Below are 22,225 nucleotides of genomic sequence, written 5' to 3' on the forward strand. Positions count from 1 at the left end.
TATTACCACAAGTGTTATGCTGAATACAAATAGTCCTAGTAGTGTCATAATGCTGAATACAATTGTCCTAATAGTATCATAATGGTTATCAGTACAAGTGTTATGCTGAATACAAATTGTCTTGGTAGTGACCACTGGAAAACTATGGTAGTACTGTAACAAAAGGACACTGGTTACGTTTCCCAGTGCATCTGATGAAGAATTAAGGTAAAATTACAGACAAAATAACATGGTCAAAGGTGAATCTGGATATAATAGTGTCATGGTCCATGAGGAAATAGGTACAGGGGTATCATGGGTGAAATGTGAAGGGGAAAACAGAAAAATAAGAGGAAGCAGAGAAGGATATAGGGGAAAGAGATGAAATTCAGGAAATTATGAAAGATAAGTACATTTTCTTGTGGTCCCCTCCAGATACAAAATATATCGTCAATGTATCTCTTTCAAATAAGAATGTAGGCCCTAAAGAGATGGTTGGTGTAAACATGGGTCTCTTCAAAGTCTGCCATATAGCAGTTTGTGTAGGGCGGGGCCACGTTGGACCCCATCGCGGTCCCTTGTTTTTGAAAGTGGAAGACATCTTGAAACATAAAGTTGTTGCGAAGTACCGTCTCAAGGAGATCAACACAAAGGGCAATCGCCTATTTATGTAACACTGTATTCGTCAAAAAATTTTCACTGCATGAATACCCTTGTCATGATGTATAGAGGTATACAAGCTGGCCACATCCTAGGTCACTAAGATAGTATCTGGTGATAAAGGGTCAATTTGTCTAATTGTTTGGAGAAGATGTTGTCAAGTATTTCTTACTTGACTTTGTTTCTTTGACCAGGGGTATGAGGATCTTTTTGAGAAATATGGACAGGGGGGATAAAATGAAATCTGTGGACGCTACTATGTGGCGTCCTGGTGGATTATGTAAATCTTAGAATTTTAGGTAGAGTATAGAATACAAGTTTTATTGGGTATAGTTGTGTTAGAAAATCAAATGGGGAATTGTCAATTGCCTTTCGTAGAGAGAGTGTCAGAGGATATTGTTGATGTGGCTGGTGATGGTAGAGGATGGGTTATTGGCGAGTTTCTGATAGACTGTAGTATCATTAAGTTGGCGTTGTATTTCAGAAACATATTGTGCCTTGTCCATAATGACCAACGCCCCACACTTGTCTGCAGGTTCAATTGGATCTTTGCTTCGGTACCTGGGAACGTGTGGTGACTGAAAAGGCTTGTTAGGTCGAAGATATGCTGGTCCTTTGGCCTCTCCGGGCTACCCTAGATCTGTGTAGAAATCAGTCTAACTTCGTTCTGGGATTCACATCACCACCTATCGCTTGGTTGAACTTGAATGGACTTATGTCTTTTTTTCAACCGTATTGACTATGTAAGGCTACTTTCACACTAGCGTTCGGGTGTCCGCTTGTGAGCTCCGTTTGAAGGGGCTCACAAGCGGCCCCGAACGCTTCCGTCCAGCCCTAATGCATTCTGAGTGGACGCGGATCCGCTCAGAATGCATCAGTCTGGCAGCGTTCAGCCTCCGCTCCGCTCAGCAGGCGGACACCTGAACGCTGCTTGCAGCGTTCGGGTGTCCGCCTGGCTGTGCGGAGGCAAGCGGATCCATCCAGACTTACAATGTAAGTCATTGGGGACGGATCCTTTTGAATATGACACACTATGGCTCAATTTTCAAACTGATCCGTCCCTCATTGACTTTTAATGTAAAGTCTGAATGGATCCGTCTGAGGCTACTTTGACACTTAGAATTTTTTTAACAATATAATGCAGACTGATCCGTTCTGAACTGAGCCACCGTCTGCATTATATGAGCGGATCCGTCTCAGACGGATCCGCTCTGAACGCAAGTGTGAAAGTAGCCTAACTATGTAAATAAGGTTTTCATGTCATTTTTAGTGCACAGTGATTTTTCCCATTTTCCAATAAAAGATAAATTAAATGCCATTTAAAGATACTGTGTCCAACAAAAACATCCAGCAACTTCCATAAAAGACAATATTGATGGAAAGCTGCAGTGATGGTTTACCTTCTGGAAGTTTCTCCCATCTGCACACAGGATCTTTGGAGCTCAGCCAAAGTGACTGTTGGGTTCTTGGTCACTTCAATTACCAAGACCCTTTTCCCCAGATTACTTAGTTTTAAGAGGTAGCCAACACTAGGAAGATCCTTGGTTGTTCCAAATATCTTCCATTTAAGAATTATGGAGGCCACTGTGCTCTTGAAAACGTTCATGGAGCAGAATTCTTTTTTGGACCCTTCTCCTTCACATAATCCTGTCTCTGAGCTCTACAGGCAGTTTTCCCCTCATGACTTGGCATGGTCAGTTATGGGACCCTATATAGACAAGGGTGTGTCGTTTCAAATAATGTCCAATCAACTGGTGGACTCTGAAGGTGTAAAAACATCTCAAAGATCATCCAGAGAAATAGGAAGCTTCCAGAGCTAAATTTCAAGGGTCATAGCCAAGGGTCTGTGATTTGCAATAATTTCTAAAATTATATTTTTACTTTCTCATTAAAGGGAATCTGTCAGCTCCAAAGCACCCCAAACTATAGCTTCAATGATGCTGAGTTCAATTACTGTATTTTTTGGACTAAGACACTTGACTGACATATGCAGGTTTTAGACCACAGAAAATGTGAAAAAAATAACTTATTTTCTACTAATGAAAACTTGCCTGGTGTTCTAAGGCAGTGTCCTTTTTACATGGACGATAAGTGGTTCAATGCTTGTTTGTGATCATGTGTAAATGTGACAGCATTTGTAGGCTGGCCATTTTTTATGCTCATCTTAAACACTTGACAACAGCAAAACTCTGACTGTAAAAGGGATATACTGTAGGCAATATGCAAACTAAAAAGAGGGTGAACGATTCTGGCAGCATAAAGCATTGTCTATGACAATCATTCTCCAGGCTAGTAATGTTCTCATGTGCTGCTGGGTTGTTTTTAATGGCTGAGACTGCTATAGAGGAACGTGTATTACTGCACTCAGCAAATCGGCTCTTCTCTACTATGAATCACAAATACTGAATTGTAGCACTATTTTCATACTTTGACTAACCTGTAACACCAAGTGCTGTAATTAGGGTTGAGTGAATTTCATATTTAGAAATTTGGGTTCAGGTAGTGGTATAATCTGAATTGTTATGGATTCCGTTACCACGGACCATAACACAATACCATAACTGAATGCCTTTAGGGGCATTCAGTTATTAATTCCTTCATAATTGAAGTCTATGGCCTGCATAACTGATCCGTCCGGTTTCCGTTATGCTGGAGTCCAAAATATGAAATTCGCTCATCCCTAGCTGTAATATATCTGCTGTAGTACCTGCACACCTCCTTAATGTTTCACTGCTCACACAAGCCCCTTTGTCTCTTTTGTGAGTGCTGCAAACTTGCTTGCTTGTACTGCCGTGATCCAAGGCTGTACTGACTGCTCAAAACCTGTATTTATTACTACTGACCCATCCCGGAGGAACATATAGCAAAGTGCCAGGAACTCGATACAGGTAGTGAGTGGAGCACAGAGCAGGTCAGGCATGGATAGTGGAGCATAGAGCAGGGCAGAAAGGAGGGAGTTGGGTGCGGAGCTGCTGGTACTCTGCCTTTTGGAACATATATATATAATGGTCTTTTTTGCAGCAATTTTTCTTGCTAAAAAGTGTCTTATAGTTTGAAACATACGGTATGTTATTTTTATCTTCATTCTCGCTTGCTTTTGGACACTGATCTTTTACAAACCACCAGTAAAACGCATTGAGAGGACTCCTGAGCTTTTGGCACATAATGGAAGTTAGGGTTGTTGCGGGTATCGAAATATCGATACTTTTGTGCCGGTATTGATACGATACTAGGCTGCGCTACTGCACAGCCTAGCATCAGAGAACATGGAGTGTGCTGCTGTCAGCGTGCACGTGTTCTCAGCAGCACAGGGGAGGAGTCGTCGCTTCCTCCCTCCGCCCTGTGCCGCTGCTGGCAATAAGGAGAGAGGCGGACGCACTGCGCCACCAATGAAAGTTAACTTTTAATACAAATACAGGTGCCGGCAGCAGAATCGCATAGCCGTGATCAGCGTCAGTTAACCCCCTCAGGTGCGGCACCTAAGGGGTTAACTGCCGCTGATTGCAGCTATGTGATTCTACTGCCGGCACCCACCTCATGTATTAAAGGTTAATTATCATTGGTGGCGCCCCTCCCCAGTATTAAAATCATTGGTGGCAGTGGCCATACTACTTTATGGTATCGAAATGGAACAAAAATTTTGGTATCACAACAACCCTAAAGCAAGTATGAAGATAAAAATTACATAACCTGATGCAACGTCACTTGCACTTGTTTTGGAGCTGCCAGATTCCCTATTTTAGCAAGAGGCCACAACATAACATTGAAAAAGTGAAAGGGTCTGAAGACTTTCTGAATGCACGGTAATTCAGTTAAACCCTCAGTTGTACAGATGTACATTATGCAATATGTGATATTTTTTTAAATGCTTGTCACAGCTGAAATTTAAGATTTCAAATAATGCCAGGATCAGCATTTCTAGATGCTCCATACGGTAATATTCGAGGTGCTGCACATAGTCTGAACTGCATGAACAATTTTATTTTCTTGCCTGTGTATGTCTAAGAGGGAAGCTGCAAGTGACATCAGAAAGAAAGAAAAAACACCCGCGTACGGTCATCTCTTCCGATGTGCTGCCTTCAGTGACGTCTGGATAAGGCTGTATTTACACGACCTTATGTATTTTGCGGTCTGCAAAATGCAGATCCACAAAAAAATATGGATGACGCTTGTGTGACATCCTGGTGGCATTAGTTTTTTCTTTTCTTTTTTATTTATTTTGCTGATCCTTTGTAACAATGCCTATTCTCAAAACAGACAGAATAGGACATGTTCTATCTTTCCTTGAAGTAAATGGATCTGCATCCAATCCACAAAAAAAATGCACATCGGACGGGGACCAAAAATACGGTTGTGTGAATGGAGCCTTATGGTGGTTTTTGAACTGGATGAATGCGAAAATGTTCATGCCAAAAATGGCCTGTATGAACTCTGTACATCTAGTCCTTTTTTATTTTTGGTGTTCTCAGTTCTGTAGTGTGGATCCTGAGACTGCTTTCACAGTGCACTGCTCACAGTAAGGCCGAATGCACACTCATATAGTGTATTATAGTGTATTACTGTAGTGCAACGGCCACATGAAGCGCACAGCGTCATAGCAACCAATGACGCCGTGCACTCCTGCTCTGAACAGGAATCCAGCCCGCCATACCACTGACCACTCTCGGCCGCGGAACATGGCTGTGTGCATTCGGCCTAAACAAGTCAGCATTTGGACCTTATCTTTGGATATGACTAAAGTAAGGCTATGTTGTCTGTGTACTATGATGATGTCTGTGTGTATAAATCCTGGCAGAAGCCTCTAGCATTTCAATGGTAATGTGTATGTTTGGGGTATATTATGCCCTGTTCACATTATCTGCAAAAATCTGTGCTGAGCATTGAATTTAATGCAGCTTTCCTTTACAGAACCTTGCATTTTCTCAATGAAATTATAACTGAGCCAGTCTACTTGCAGAGACACTTGCCAGTTTATGGCGAAATCTGAATTTCCAAATCCATGAACAACTTGTCTAGTAAAAATCCTTTATAAACATAGATGAAGCATTTAAAAAGTTGCTCAGTTTGAAATTTTGTACAATTACTGTTTATATAAATTTTTAGTTTTGAAGCTTTCTGCACAAGCCTGTTTGCTGCATGAAGTTAAATTGAAAAATAAATTTAAGTGGCTCACCACCCAGATTGTTTTGGATAAGGTGCTCTATCTGTATGACTCACCCCGTCAAAAAGTATGAAAATAAAAAATTATTATAGATCGGCACTCTTCATTAGGAACCATCCAGAAGTATAAACGTCTGTTAAAATATTTTATACGTTCCTAAAAAAAATATGCAGTACAGACCAAAAGTTTGGACACACCTTCTCATTCAAAGAGTTTTCTTTATTTTCATGACTATGAAAATTGTAGATTCACACTGAAGGCATCAAAACTATGAATTAACACACGTGGAATTATATACAGAACAAAAAAGTGTGAAACTGAAAGTGTCATATTCTAGGTTCTTCAAAGTAGCCATCTTTTGCTTTGATTACTGCTTTGCACACTCTTGGCATTCTCTTGATGAGCTTCAAGAGGTAGTCACCTGAAATGGTTTTCACTTCACAGGTGTGCCCTGTCAGGTTTAATAAGTGGGATTTCTTGCCTTATAAATGGGGTTGGGACCATCAGTTGCGTTGTGAAGTCAGGTGGATACACAGCTGATAGTCCTACTGAATAGACTGTTAGAATTTGTATTATGACTAGAAAAAAGCAGCTAAGTAAAGAAAAACGAGTGGCCATCATTACTTTAAGAAATGAAGGTCAGTCAGTCCGAAAAATTGGAAAAACGTTGAAAGTGTCCCCAAGTGCAGTCACAAACACCATCAAGCGCTATAAAGAAACTGGCTCACATGCGGACCCAGGAAAGGAAGACCAAGAGTTGCCTCTGCTGCGGAGGATAAGTTCCTCCAAGTCACCAGCCTCAGAAATTGCAGGTTAACAGCAGCTCAGATTAGAGACAGGTCAATGCCACACAGAGTTCTAGCAGCAGACACATCTCTAGAACAACTGTTAAGAGGAGACTGTGTGAATCAGGCCTTCATGGTAGAATATCTGCTAGGAAACCACTGCTAAGGACAGGCAACAAGCGAAGAGACTTGTTTTGGCTAAAGAACACAAGGAATGGACATTAGACCAGTGGAAATCTGTGCTTTGGTCTGATGAGTCCAAATTTGAGATCTTTGGTTCCAACCACAGTGTCTTTGTGCGACGCCGAAAAGGTGAACGGATGGACTCTACATGCCTGGTTCCCACCGTGAAGCATGGAGGAGGAGGTGTGATGGTGTGGGGGTGCTTTGCTGGTGACACTGTTGGGGATTTATTCAAAATTGAAGGCATACTGAACCAGCATGGCTACCACAGCATCTTGCAGCGGCATGCTATTCCATCCGGTTTGCTTTTTAGTTGGACCATCATTTATTTTTCAACAGGACAATGACCCCAAACACACCTCCAGGCTATTTGACCATGAAGGAGAGTGATGGGGTGCTGTGCCAGATGACCTGGCCTCCACAGTCACCAGACCTGAACTTCACCAGAGTCATTGGTGAAGTGGTTCTGTTCCAGTGAGCGGGAAGGCCGAAGTTGCGCTGAACGGCGAGCAGCAGCAGGGTGAGAACGGCGAAAGCGCGCACAGACAGCCCTCACTTTATGCAGCAGCTCGACATAACAGGATAATTTTTAAGGAAGCTCTGTACCACCAAATTCAGCACATGCGCCAGGCAAGGGATGTGCGTCAAACCGGCTAGTCACAGCTGCTACGAGATGTTGCCCATTATCGCACACCACCAGGCCGGGATTGAGGCTCACTGGCACCAACCACTCATTGGTCTTTTGTTCAAGGCCCGTCCACAGCTCCTGCACGGTGTGGGGTTTGTCCCCCAAACAGATACTTTTTAAAACTGCCTGCTGTTGTTTCCCCTTGACTGTGCTGAAGTTGATGGTGAAGGTGTTATGCTGACTGGAGGAGGATGATGAAGCGGAGTGGGAGGAGGAAGCAACAGGAGGCAAACTGAAATGCCCTGCAATCATCGGAAGGACATGTGCCAAACTGCTATCAGCCTCAGGCCCAGCTGCCACTCCATTTACCCAGTTTGCTATTATGGATATACAACGTCCCTGACCGTTCTTACTGGTCCACATATCCGTAGTGAGGTGCACCTTGCCACAGATGGCATTGCGCAGTGCACACCTGATTTTGTCCCCCACTTGGTTGTGCAGGGAAAGGGATGGCACGCCTGGGAAAGTAGTGGCGGCTGGGCACAACATACTGTCGGACAGCCACCGCCATATGGCTTTTAAAACTGTCACCACCAGATGGAATGACAGCATTTCAAATGCCAGTAATTTTGAAATGCTGGCATTCAGGGCCAGGGATCGCAGGTGGGTAGGAAGGGTACTTCCTCTTCCGCTCCAGTATTTGGGAGATGGAGAGCTGTACGCTTCCGTGGTACATTGTAGAGAGGCTTGGTGACGCAGATGGTGGTGGTGGTGTTGGCAGATCCTGTTTGCGGGGTGGCAGGTGGCACTGTCACTCCAGAGGTGGATGAAGAGGCAGAGAGAGACTGCAGCAGAAGAGGAAGCAGGAGGAGCCAAAGACCTTTCTTGATTTTTGAGGTGTGTGCTTTGCCCATAATCATTCCCCTGCCAAATTTTGACTTGGTTACTTTTATTCACCCAGCAAGTAAGTTTTTGACGGGAAATTACATAGTCTTAGTATCTTTTGGGAGACAACTATGTACAAGAGGCATTATTGTGGAACAAAAACTTTTATTTACATTTGAGCAAAAAATAAAAGATGTTCCACACTGTAGAAAATCTGAGAATGTGGTCGGAAAGTGACACCTGTGCTGGCCAGGAGGCTAGTTGGGTGAAAAAGAATCCATGGATCACTACCAAGGCCATCCTGGTGAATCTTGGCTCTGCTGGTGGCAACGTCTCAAGGCAGACAATCCAACAGACACTGCACATTGCTGGGTTCCACGGATGCAGACCAGTCACACAAGCTTGTTTTTGGCCTTTACAAAAGCTAATCTGGACAAAGACTACATTTGGTCTTCTGTGTTATGGTCAGATGAAACAAAAATTGAACTGAAAAGTTCTAGACTTGACAGCGGCGAATCAATGGATGGTTGTATATCTGGACTTCTCCAAAGCATTTGACACTGTACTGCATAAAAGGTTAGTATATAAAATGAGAATGCTCGGACTGGGAGAAAATGTCTGTATGGGGGTAAGTAACTGGCTCAGTGATAGAAAACAGAGGGTGGTTATTAACAGTACACACTCAGATTGGGTCACTGTCACTAGTGGAGTACCTCAGGGGTCAGTATTGGGCCCTATTCTCAAATATATTAATGATCTTGTAGAAGGCTTGCAAAGTAAAATAGCAATTTTTGCAGATAACACTAAACTGTGTAAAGTAATTGACACAGAAGAGGACAGTATACAGCTACAGATGGGTCTGGATAGATTGCAGCTTTGGGCAAATAAGTGGCAGATGAGGTTTAAAGGGAACCGGTCACCAGGATTTTTTTGTATAGAGCTGAGGACATGGGTTGCTAGATGGCTGCTAGCACATCTGCAATACCCAGTCCCCATAGCTCTGTGTGCTTTTATTGTGTCCAAAAAACGATTTGATACAGGATTTATTGTGTCCAAAAAACGATTTGATACAGAAGTCTGGGACAGGACTCTTCTCAGGTTAATTTGCATTTGTATCAAATAGTTTTTTGGACACAATAAAGGCACACAGAGCTATCGGGACTGGGTAATGCGGATGTGCTAGCGGCCATCTAGCAACCCACGTCCTTTTACACTGACAAATGTAAGGTTATGCACATGGGAAGGAATAATAAGTCACCCGTACATACTAAATGGTTAAACACTGGGTGTAACACTGACAGGAAAAAGGATCTAGGAATTTTAGTGAACTGCACACTAAGCTGCAGAAACCAGTGTCAGGCAGCTGCTGCCAAGGCCAATAAGATTATGGGTTGCATCAATAGGGACATAGATGCCCGTGATGAGAACAGTCCTACCACTTTACAAATCATTAGTCAGACCACACATGGAGTACTGTGTACAGTTCTGGTCTCCTGTGAACTAGGCAGACATAGCAGAGCTGAGGAGGGCAAATAAAGTAATAACTGGAATGGGGGACTGCCTTGAAAGATTGTCAACATTAGGGTTATTCACTTTAGAAAAAAGACGACTGAGGGGAGATCTAATTACTATGTATAAATATATCAGGGGTCAGTACAGAGATCTCTCCCATCATCTATTTATCCCCAGGACTGTGACTGTGACAAGGGGACATCCTCTGCGTCTAGAGGAAGGAAGGTTTGTACACAAACATAGAAGAGGATTCTTTAGGTGAAAAGCATTGACACTAGTTTGAGGGGCCTGGATGTATTTCTGCAGTGTAAGGCTGGGTTCACACAAGCGTGACGGATTGGCTCAGGATACGTTCAGGGTGCGTTCAGTGAAACTCGCACTATTTTGCAAGCAAGTTCAGTCAGTTTTGTCTGCGATTGAGTTTAGTTGTTCAGCCTTTTCCGCGCGGGTGCAATGCGTTTTGATTAAACACGCGGCAACTGTTGATTAAATCACGGCGGGGGTCTGTGCAATCACTGTACCCTATTACACCGGGCCCCGCACACAGCAGTATTCATATTTAAAATGTAGGCAATCCATAGGTAAAGTATAGCAATCCTCTGCGGAAGCGCAATCCATGTAGTTCTCACTATGAAACTCCCGTGCTAGCAGGCTGGCTGGTCACTAAGTTGCGTTCCTACTCCTCCCACTTTACGTTATGAAATGCCTGACTGGCCAGCCTGCCTGCTAGTACGGGCGTTTCATAGTGAGTACTACGTGGATTGCGCTACTGCAGAGGATTGCTACACTTTACATATGTATACTGCTGTGTGCGAGGCCCGGTGAGTAGTGACTGCACCAGGCTCCGCCACGATTACAACAGCAGTTGCCGGCCTCCAGCCTCTCCTCCCTCCCCGCTGATATATCGCAGGCCATGCTGTGCAGCATTGCGGCCCGCAATGTATCAGTGTTAGAGTAAAAATGGCACTTTTGGGGGTGGGGAAAGTGCGTCTTATGGGGTGAAAAATACGGTACATAGATGGCAACTTGAATACAGAATATAACTGGTTTTAGTTACTGGCTTATGGCAAGTACTACAGGTTAGAAGATTTGCAGAGAAACAAATTATTTTGGGACCAGAGTTCCATTTTGATTATTGCCACATAAAAATGTCATCAATATATCTCCACCAGAGTACCAGGTTTGTCTCCAGATTAGGCACAATATGTTCTTGTTCCCACTATGCCATAAATTAGTGTAGCTGGGGGCAAACCTGATACCCATGGCGGTTCCCTTTGTAAAAAATATTTAGTCAATGGGGACGGAGCGGCGACATGACAATAGCACCAGGACGGATCAGACAGGGTGAACAGCCTGTCGGATCCGTGCTGCTGCTAGTGTAAAAGTACCCTTAGACAAATAAAAATTGGCTCAATCTGAAAGGCTTCTATAAATGCGAAAAATGTAGCAACTGTAAAAATACTACATTTCCAAAGAAGACTAGAAAGGTCTGTTCTACACGAAACTTTATTATGAAATAAATTTTTAACATGCAGTACAAGTGGTCATATACATTATCGAATGCCCTTGTACAAAGCAGTATGTAGGGAAGACAAAAAAGGCTTTTAAAGTATAAAAATGGTTATGAAAAAGACTCCCTATCAAAACCTTTTAAACAGTTTCATAATCAAGATCCAACATACCTAAAACTTGCAGCCTTCGATAAGGTCACAAAACATTGGCGAGTGGGAAATGACATTGCCAGGATGTCACGGCAGGAATAAAGAAGAATATTTGATTTTGACACGTCCGTATGTGTTTTGCGGATCCGCAAAAATGAACACCAGCAATGTGCGTTCGGCATTTTGCGGACCACACATCACTGGTGCACTCATAGAAAATGCCTTTTCTTGTCTGCAATTGCAGACAAGAATAGGACATGTTCTATTTTTTTGCAGAACGGAAGTGCGGCTCTGCAAATGCGGATGCGGACAGCACATTCTGGCCCCATTGAAAATGAATATGTCCGAACTTGTTCTGCAAAATTGCAGAACAGATGCGGACCCATTTTGCGGAGGTATGAATGGACCCTTAACTGGGGGGGGGGGATCAAATGCAGAATTAGAACTCTTCGGTTTTCTGTATAATCGGGATGGGTGCCCTTCGCTGATGGGGAAATTGGAGTCAGGCTGTTATACCAGCATTCCAATCTCCCCTTGGCAGGAGGCCCCCACCCCACACGTCTAGATAGAAGAAAATGACACACAAGAAAATTACTCCGGATGAATTATGGGATGTGTATAGAAGTCAGATGATAAATCATCAATATCTAAACAGTTTGATATGTGTCTCCACTTTATTCTTATTTTCATTTTATTTTGCATTTTTATTTATTTTTATAAATTTTTAATCAGTTTTATGATTAAAGATTAAAAGAGAACTATATGGAGTAATTGTGGAAATGGAAAGTCCATTTTGGGTTTTAAATGAGACCTGAACTATGGGTATATAAGTGGGTTGGATCTCCTGGGCTAATATGGCCACTGAAGGAGTTCGATTAAGGGTACTTTCACGGTAGCGTTTTTGGAATCCGGGAGGCAGTTCCGGCAAGCCGTGGACAAACGGATAGCGTGATGTACCGGATGTCTCATTTGGAATAACTGATCCAGTATTTAAATTATTTCAAAGATCAAAAGCCCGGTGCATGCGCGGACGGGAAAACCGGATCCGGCAATGTGCGAATTTCCAGAACACTTGGTACCGGAATGACGCATTAATACATGTCTATGGAAATTAATGCCGGCAAGTGTGGTATTGTTCCGGGAAAACATACCGCAGCATGCTTGATATTTTGTCCGGTCTAATACCGTACAAGGGACGGAACGGAAGACATCCTGATGCATACTGAATGGATTGCTTTCCATTCAGAATGCATTAGGATAAAACTGATGCGTTTTTTTTTCCAGTATTGAAACCCTTTACCAGATTTCAATACCTGAAAAGAATGCTAGTGTGAAATTACCCTTGCTCCGAAACGCATTTGGTTTTAATCATGATCTCTTTTAAAATTCAGGACCCACTCAAAAAGATTGATTGCTTATGCTGGAAAAATAAGGATATATGTGGAGCTCTCCACGGTCAATACTGATAGAACCTTACGAGCCTTGTGAATACTCCAGTAATCTAAGTGCAACCTTCTGCAGCACATGGGATGCCGAGCTAGAACGGCGATCCCGTGAGCCATCGCGATTCAGTGAGTGCTACTACAATACAGACAGCGCCCGTACACAGCCGAGGGAAACTGAGGTAAAGGGTAAGCGCCACCTTTTACCACGTGGGACGCCACGGTCAGTGTACAACTATCCACCGACAGTGAGTACATGAACCCCATCACCACTGAGGATAGATTATTAAAGAGGAAACAATACCTCAAGGATATATGAAATTAATATAAGGGGAACTGTGGACATAAGTGTTTTTAATTATCGAAAAAAATTAATATATATATATATATATATATATATATATATGCGCACCAGCACATCTATGAATGTGGACTATATGAATTGAAACAACATCAATACGTTTGAGCATAAATTATAAGGTTTTTGGGCTGCGATATACACTGCTATATATACACTGCACTGTACCATATAAGGGTACTTTCACACTTGCGGCAGAGGATTCCGGCAGGCAGTTCAGTCGTGGAAACTGCCTGCCAGCTCCGTCAAAACTTATGTATACTTATGGCGTTTGTCAGACTGATCTGGATCCTGATCCGTATGACAAATGCATTGAAATGCCGGGGCCGGATCCGGCATTAATGCGTGTCAATGTGTCACGACCCCTGGTCATGGTCGTGATTCCTTGGGAGCCGCATGCAGTTATCCGCGGTCTGGTGTTGTCGCAACCGCAGCTGGGGGCACTTAGTGGTTTGCCTCAGGTGCGGTTGCCGCGAATAACAGGCATGCGTGCGGTTGCCCTTGGCAACGTGTTTTGGTGTGCACGTCCTTCGTCTGTGTTTGTGTGCACTTCCTGGTCTGTTTGTTGTGCACGAGGTTGTGTTGGTTGTATGCACTTGGACACCTCCCTTCACCTGCGGTTGTCCGTGGCAACGTCTGGTGTTGTGCATGTGGTGGCAGGGTCTCTGCCTGCTGGTTGTTCTGCAGGACACGGTTGCCACGCATGCCGTTGCCAGCGGTGACAGGTGAGTGAGTGTGTGTGCTATTCCCCTTTAAGTTGGTGTTTTCCCTTCTGTGGTGTAGGAAGGGTTAACTCCCTTCCCAGTGTGTGTGTGTTGTCACTGGGTGTGGTTGACTGGTGGGTGTGGCCTTTTGGCCTATATAGCCTGAGTCTCTTGCAGGCTTCAGTAGGTTGCTCTCAGCCATGCTGGCTGGAGCAGCCTCCTGTCTCCTCCATCTGCCTGGTGAGGACCATCCTTCTGGTCATAAAACCTCTGTTGGGAATTTCTATGTTTCACGGTGTTATTTGGGGTCTTAGTGCAGCTTGTGGTTTCAAGGTGTGTGTGTGGGGTCTTAGTGCAGCTTGTGGTCCTGGGTTCCTGTGGGATGTCTGGTGTGTGCTGTGTTTGTTGGTGTCTGAACTGCAGCACCTGCACATGGGATCCAGGGTTTGTTGTCTGTGGCAGGTGAGTGATGTGTTGGTCCCATTTGCCTGTCACTGCCATAAGTCTGTTATTGTATTCCCCGGTGTTGCTTGGCCGTTGAGACTCCTGCTCCCCCGTGCCTAGGAGGAGCAGGTCGTCTCACTCTGTCCCCTAGTACAGGGCCGACTTGAGGGCTCGTAGGGACTTTAAGGTTCCGGCATATGAGTCCTCCTACCACCAAGGTCGGCTCATACAGATAGGAGACAGGGTCAGCGTTAGGGACGCAATAGGAGGTGACCTGCTCCCTAACTCTGTGGTCCCGGCCAAGGGGTAACCCTACCATCTCCTGGCACCGCACGCCTGGGGGTTTCCCCCACCGCCAGCCGTGACACAATGGGGGAAAAAATGCTGGATCCAGCATTCCGGCAAGTGTTCCGGAATTTTGGACTGAGATAAAACCGCAGCATTCTGCGGTATTCTCAGTCCTGAAAAGTCAAAACGACTGAACTGAAGACAACCTGATGCATCCTGAATGGATTGCTTTCCATTCAGAATGCATGGGGGATATAACTGATCAGTTCTTTTCCGGTACTGAGCCCCTAGGACGGAACTCAATACCGGAAAATAATAACGCCAGTGTGAAAGTACCATAAGTGACAGTTGTATATTACCAACAGTCACACCATAAGTGACAACTACATATTAGCAGACATATATACAGGAACGTATTCAATATTTTAACAGACGTTTATACTTCTGGATGATTCCTAATGAAGAGTGCAGATCTGTAATAATCTCCTATGAAGTTAAATTGCACACACCAGGAGACCTCTGTATATAACGCTTGAGGTTAACTTAGTAGACCCTAAAAAACTCTTTATACAGTGCATTAAATATTGCACTTGACTACGCTGACTGGACCTGAGTCTGGAATCAATGTTTAGCTCCCTGGACCCTTTTAAATAGACACTTCCATCCAGATTTGTCTGCAGGGTAATTATTCTACTCTTGGCTTTTTTGAGGTATGTGTTAGCCAAGGAGTAGTATGGAATTCATAGTAATTCATATAAATAATACATTGACATAGATAACATTAAGAGGTTGCTATTCAGGTAAACCAGTAAAAAAAAAAAAAAAAAATTAACGGCTTTTTTTTTTTATACGGGGTGAACTGTAGTTTTTATTTCTTGGGGGGGGGGGGGGGGTGTGACCACAAACTGCATTTAGCGCTGTTTCACCGGGTTAACTTTGGATTGTGAAACACCAGACCACTTAGTGAAGCAATCTAAGATTAAGCACAGTAGACAGCTTGCCCCTCATCGGCATGGGGTGGGATTCTGGCTGGCTGATGACATGGCTATTTGATGATTTTTACTCTTAACTTTATTTTTCCTCCTTTTAGAGGGCTTGAACATGTGATAGTTATATAGTCATATCATAGACGCAGTGGTGACTCAGCAGGAATCTTAATGTGGCAGATCTGGGAGCCTTCAGCATAGCAACCAAACTGCTCCTGTGGTCTCATTTCAGTGGCGCTGTTTGATGGAGCACACTTCCTCCAAATGGCTGCTCAGATGTCGTAATCAAAATTTACCACAGCAACTGAAGGGTTAAGTGACCATGACTACAGCGCCCGATCAGCTCCTGAGTGGCATATTTAAAGCCCCCAGGGTTCATCATACACGTACTGTCGCTATGGGGTTAATTTAGGTGGTTCGATTTGAAATCAGTTTCTCTTCCCCCCCCCTTTCCTTTTCATTTGTGTTCCATCGTGCAGATTGGTATTTTAGTTTCAGAAAAAGCAGGCATTTTTATTTATCTTATACGGTGTGAACACATTCAGTCTGAAACCTTTCACTGTTTTGTTTTTAAGGTTTCCTATGCTCGTCCCAGTTCAGCATCTATTAGGGATGCAAACCTCTATGTAAGCGGACTTCCAAAAACTATGACCCAGAAAGAGCTGGAACAACTGTTCTCTCAGTACGGTCGCATTATTACATCTCGTATTCTTGTTGACCAAGTCACTGGTAAGTAGACAATAATGCCATGCGACACCTTTTTCCTTTTTTTTTTTTTATTATCAAGCTATAGAAAAGTCTTCTGAAAAACAGCAGTCTTGCCTCCAGAACATAGCAAATGTGATATGTGGGCCAGAAAATGCAATCTTCTGCTGGAGTTCTTTATAAATATGCATGTACAAAAATAGATATTTGAATGCAGTGAGCCAATCCTGAGTCATTTCCACCCTGAAGGTGCAGGTTTGGAATCATTTCCGTGACTTGTAATAAATTTGCAGCCGCTATAATTTTCATTTCCAAGCTGCTGTGTAGAAATGGTCCCTCTGCTCTAAGAAGTGAACAGTCTTATTTTTACAGAAATTCTATGCTGAAATACACAGCTGATTCTTCAAGGCAAATGTTAAACACCAGGCCCTGGCTAGTACTTGGCCATAAGATATTGAGGTGGTTCTATTTTGATGGATGTTGGTTAATTTGGCATACCTTCTGATCTGCATGGGTGTGATACCCGAGACCCCTGCCGATCAGCTGTTAGTAGAGGCCTTGAGCGCCACAGCCTCTTCCTAGGTCAGCGATATCACTGTACATCAGTCACACGGCCAAGCTGTAGCTCTGCGCCGTTCAAGTCAATGGGACTGAGCTGCAGTACCAAGCACTGCCACTATACCATGTACATGTCCTTGGAAAGCTGTCAGAAGCCTGTATCGCATCACCAGAGCTCCAGTGAGTGCAGCGGCTCCCTGAAATAGCTTAAGGAGACATTATACTGTATGGGAGCCATAAGGAGACATTCTTTTTTTTTTCATGTTGTACTACTTTTTCATAATTTTTGTAAAAAATCTGTTGTATTTTACATTGCCATAAACTATTTTTCTGATAATGTAGATGTCTGAGAGCTTGTCTTGTGCAGGACAAACTGCACTTTTTACGACGTCCACCTAATGGAGTAGATCGTGTGATATTGTTATAGAGCTGGTTAAGGATAGTGATGAGCAAAGAGATCTTCAGATGCTAAATCCGAAGTCGCTTCTCAAAAAAAATAGTTTTAATGTTGTACGGAGATCCATCTCCGTACAGCATTAACATGTACGAGCTCTGATGAGCCGAAGACGCGCGAGACTTCAATGCATAACTTTGGTAGTTGATTTTAAAAGTGGAAAGCCAGTTTAAAACTTGTAACCGAACTTTGCTTCAGTTCCGAGGTACCAGTCAGAACCGAAGCAGAGTTTGGTTCCACGTTTTAATACAGATGCATCTAAGCTAAACTTAAAGGGGTTATCCAACCCCTAAAATGCCTCACCATATGCCCAGGCCCCTCACATGGATAGTACTTACCTTGCTTCCTGGCACCAGCGTCTCCCCTTATCCCCGCATGGCCGTTGCTGCATCTCTCAATCGTGCGAAAACATCCCGGGGGGTAGCCAATAGCAGGCCGCGACAGGTACAAGCCTCCCTGACATCGTGGGTGAGGCTAGGGAGGCTCTTTCTGCAGCAGCGGGCATCAAGTGACACGGGTGCCAGAGAGCGTGGTAAATACTATCAGTGTGAGGGGCCAAGTGTCACTCGTGGATGTGGTGAGGGTGGGCAACTCCACACCTAGCACAGGAGAAAAGGATAGGAACTAGGCCTGGAAACTAGGGTAAAGGAAAAGGTCACCTCCTAGAACAACCCTAATCCAAGTCCTGACTGTCTGTATGAACTGACCTCGATGGTAGGAAAGTTTATACACAGTAAGGCCCCATGCACACGGCCGTTGTTCACGGCCGTGTGCGGGCCGTGGAACCGCGGCCTGGATCCCTTCCTGAGAGCAGGAGCGCACGGCGTCACTGGTTGCTATGACGCCGTGCGCTCCCTGCTGCCGGCACAGAACAGTAATACACTGGTACGATCTATACCAGTGTATTACTGTACTGTGCCGGCAGCAGGGGGCGCACGGCGTCCTAGCAACCAGTGACGCCGTGCGCTCCAGCTCACAGGAAGGGATCCAGGCCGCGGTTCCACGGCCCGCACACGGCCGTGAACAACGGCCGTGTGCATGGGGCCTAACATAGAGCCCCAACACGCCCTGGTATAGTGACAGGACTTGAGACAACTTATTCCTCCACCAGAAGGATGAACAGGAGTCTCCCTCAGGCCTAGATACAAAAGACAGGGAAATATAACGAACAAAATACAAATAGGAAAGACGACACTTAACTTCACATTGAGCAAAGGCAGCGTCAGGAGCTCAACCGAGATCCAACAACCAGGTAGTTCAGAAACTGAAGCTATAAACCGCACCCCCAAAAGGGTTAAGCAGTAATAGATGGGGGAAGTTAAATGACTAAACCAACAACACCTGCCAGAGGTGTGGTCATTACCAAAACAACACAGACACAAATGATCCACAAGGAACCATTCAGATTAACCCATGTGTTGCCAGTCTGATCTCCTGGCACCTGTCACGGGAGTGTCCGTGACACCGGGCTTATGGGGAGGTATTTTAGGGGCCTATAACCCCTTTAATGCATTAAGTAAAAGAAATAAGAAAAATAATCTAGACTAACTTTTCAATGGCTTTTGTCACAAGATAACCAAGATAAGACTGTAACATGTTATCAGAGACTTAAATCTTGACCGCCAGGATGTTTATAGTCTATGGGTGATCGGGAACTGGTTATTGTGGTCTGATTAATATTGAGGGTCTGATGAAAAATATTTTTCATATTTTCCTTTTCTAAAACCTAGGTGGGTTTTATAGGACTAACAATTCAGTATTTCCTATCTTGTACATAATAAAGAAGTGTGTGATCAATGGGGATCTGACCACTTAGGACTCTGCCAAACAGACTTTTACTGTAACAGTCTATGGGTGCTTGTTTCCACTGTTGAGCATCTATCACAGCCTCTGACTTTGGGTGGGGGTTTCTCAATGGGGTGGGTGAGGAGGTCAAACCCTCATTGGTTGCAAGCTGATAGGCTATCCTAATAGGATAGGACACCACTGATATGTAAACAACAACAAAACATTTGTAAAGCGCTTTTCTCCCGTAGGACTCAAAGCGCATAAGCTTGTCTCAGATCGGTACACAGTGATATGTAAAGCAGAATATATATTTTTTTAACCTTCTAATAGTCCCATTTAAATTGGAAAAACCTCTTATAATAAGAGTGACATTTTTTAATCTTTTTAATGCGCAACTCATTACCTTTTTTTTTTTTTTGCCCATACTAACGGCAGTATAATAAAGTACAGACAGGTGAGGTGATTTCAACGGTCTGTAATTTAAAAGTTAAAAGTAAGTGGTTGCAGAGAACAGACATCACAATCATTGCTGGGCCTGGAAAAGAGTCCCGGGCTCCTGAGAGAGTCCTGGTTACTCATGAATTCCTGCTCTCCCTGCCCACCTGCTGATGACTGACAGTCTTCTACCTAGTTTTCTCCCTTTCTCTCTAGGAGAGAACTGCCAACCATCAGCAGGTGGGTGAGAGAGCAGGGGATTATGTATAACCATTACTCTTCTCAGGTAGATTTGACTCTTTTCAAGGCCTGGGCTGCAAGGATTATGATGCTGGTTCTTGGAAACCGCTAACTTTTAGCTTATGAGTTGCACACCGCTGAAATCAGCATTTCTGTCACTGTTTTATGCTGCCCTCAGTGATGTCGACATAAAGTTGACAGGTTACCTTTAAGGACCAATAACATTTTCCAGAAGTCATAACAAAATTATTATTTTTTGTATATATAGCAGGGGTGGGGAACCTCCGGCCCGCAGTGCACATACGGTCCGCGGGATCATCTCATGTGGCCCCCTGCCAGGACACCTAATGAAAATGCCAATGCCTGCTTCCATTAGCATGCGGGAAGGCACAGGAAGATGAGAACAGCACTGCAGTGGGCTTCAGTCCAAGCTAGCACTATAAAAATAAGCGCAGGAGCTCTCTGCCCACAGCTATATCTGTGTCATCCAAAGATCTCCCCAGAACAGTGAAAAATTCAACTTTGCCACAGTTTTGAGTTTTGCCCTTACAGCGTTCCATATGCAGCATAACTGACCTGTGCCCTTCATTTTCTGTCAGTAAGATTAGTGATACCACATACACTACTCACAAAAAGTTATGGATATTTGGCTTTCGGGTGAAATTTATGGAAATCGTAAAAAGTTCACGCTGCAGCGATATTATATTATGAAAGTAGAGCATTTAAGTAGAAGCATGCAATTATGACTTCCTCATGTCAAGCAATTTATTGAAACAAAAGCCAACAGTGGTGGGTATACCACCACAAAAATGTCAATGTCTCAATAACTTGTCATGTAGCCTTGAGCATCAATTACAGCTTGAAAATGACTTCTCATGCTGTTCACAAGTCAGCTTATTGTCTGCTGAGGTGTGGCATCCCACTCTTCTTGAAGACCGGCCCTCAGACCATTGAGGTTTTGGGGTACAGTGTTACGAGCCTCTGCACGGTGACTCAGCTAATCATATAGGTTTTGAATGGGATTCAGGTCTGGAGAAAGTGCAGGCCACTCCATTTGAGGTACCCCAGTCTCCAGCAGCCGTTCCCCAATGATGCGATCTCAATGAGCTGGCGCATTGTCGTCCATGAAGATGTAAATAGGTCTGTGTTCATGCAGAGGCACAATGACTGGATTAATGATGTTATGCAAGTAGTATGGGCTTGTCACTGTACCATTCACATAGTGTAGGGCAATTCTGTTTTGACTAGACACACCTTTTTCACACTAACACCACCACCACTACTAAAGGCTAGTCTAGTGACAACAGTAGCTGATGCATAGCACGCTCCTTGACGGCAGCCATAATTTCTGCTCCGCATGAATCGACTTTCATCAGTGAACAGCACTGAGGCCCACTGGTTCCTCGTCCAGAATTGACTCTCCCTGGCCCGTGCAAGACTATGACGCCTGTGGTCAGATAAACTTGCAGGTTGTCTAGGATGCAGGAAAATTCAGGAGAGTCAATGTGCTTTTAAAATTACCTTTAATTAGACTTGATGGTAACAGGGCGAATACCCTAGTGATAGACAAAAGAAAGAAAAAAAGGCTCTCGCCTAACAAAACAAATTAGTAACTGGTTTTGTAGCAGGGCTGATGCACGAACCAAAAGGTTAAAGTGGGGTGGCAAGGTTGAGCACTTGGGTAGAATTTCTATCCCTATTATTCGCCCTAAATTCTAGTCTCTCCCCAAGGAAGGCCCCTCATGGTAGAGGCCCCCTGTCCCCGTACCTAGAGCCTGACTGAGCCCTATTAAAACCCTACATTCGTGTACGTATCTGATATGTACATATTCACATGGGTGTAAAAATCAACCTTATAGACGATGGAAACCCCGATGCGTTTCCTCCGCAATCTCCTCACTTGGCTACGTTTTATAGTCTTCCGAAGGTGCATAAAGGGCTGCAGTTACTTAAGGGTCGTCCCATTGTGTCAGGAGTCTACTCTTATTAATCATTGTGGTATATATTTAGACAGTTTTGAGGATTTTCGTTTAGTCATTACTCATTACCATCATATACTAGACATACTATGGACTTTTTACGTAAAATCGAAACCATCTCCATTGTTTCCACAGATCCTTCACCGCTTCCTGGTCCTCCTGTACTAATGAAGTGCTTACATAATGGAAGCGCTTCATTAGTACCGCGTTAAAGACTTCCCTGGTCGCCGCGGCCCGGCAAACAATCTTCCAGAGCCCGGTCCTGGGCTGCGGCCCGCTAATTTAACTGAATTCCTATAGGTATATATGCTGCCGGTATGTTATTATGAAATGCAACAGTATTCTTTTAATCATCCCAGTTAGGGTTTACTGTCTTAAAAAATTATTTTG

The 22,225-nt window shown here is 43.9% G+C and overlaps 1 protein-coding gene across 8 annotated transcripts in view; it reads left to right on the forward strand.

Annotated features, from left to right (window-relative positions):
• Positions 1 to 22,225, forward strand: part of ELAVL2 (ELAV like RNA binding protein 2) — a 118,173-nt gene that overhangs the window by 86,173 nt on the left and 9,775 nt on the right. For 7 of the 8 annotated variants that reach the window (XM_044286556.1, XM_044286565.1, XM_044286592.1 and 4 more), the window contains exon 4: positions 16,252 to 16,405. In XM_044286556.1, the coding sequence (XP_044142491.1) occupies positions 16,252 to 16,405 (154 nt within the window). Of the gene's footprint in view, positions 1 to 16,251; positions 16,410 to 21,246; positions 21,255 to 22,225 lie in introns of all 8 variants that reach the window. The other variant, XM_044286610.1, reaches the window with a different exon arrangement.

Source organism: Bufo gargarizans, chromosome 1 (genome assembly GCF_014858855.1).
Source record: "Bufo gargarizans isolate SCDJY-AF-19 chromosome 1, ASM1485885v1, whole genome shotgun sequence".
NCBI classification, from domain to species: Eukaryota; Metazoa; Chordata; class Amphibia; order Anura; family Bufonidae; genus Bufo; species Bufo gargarizans.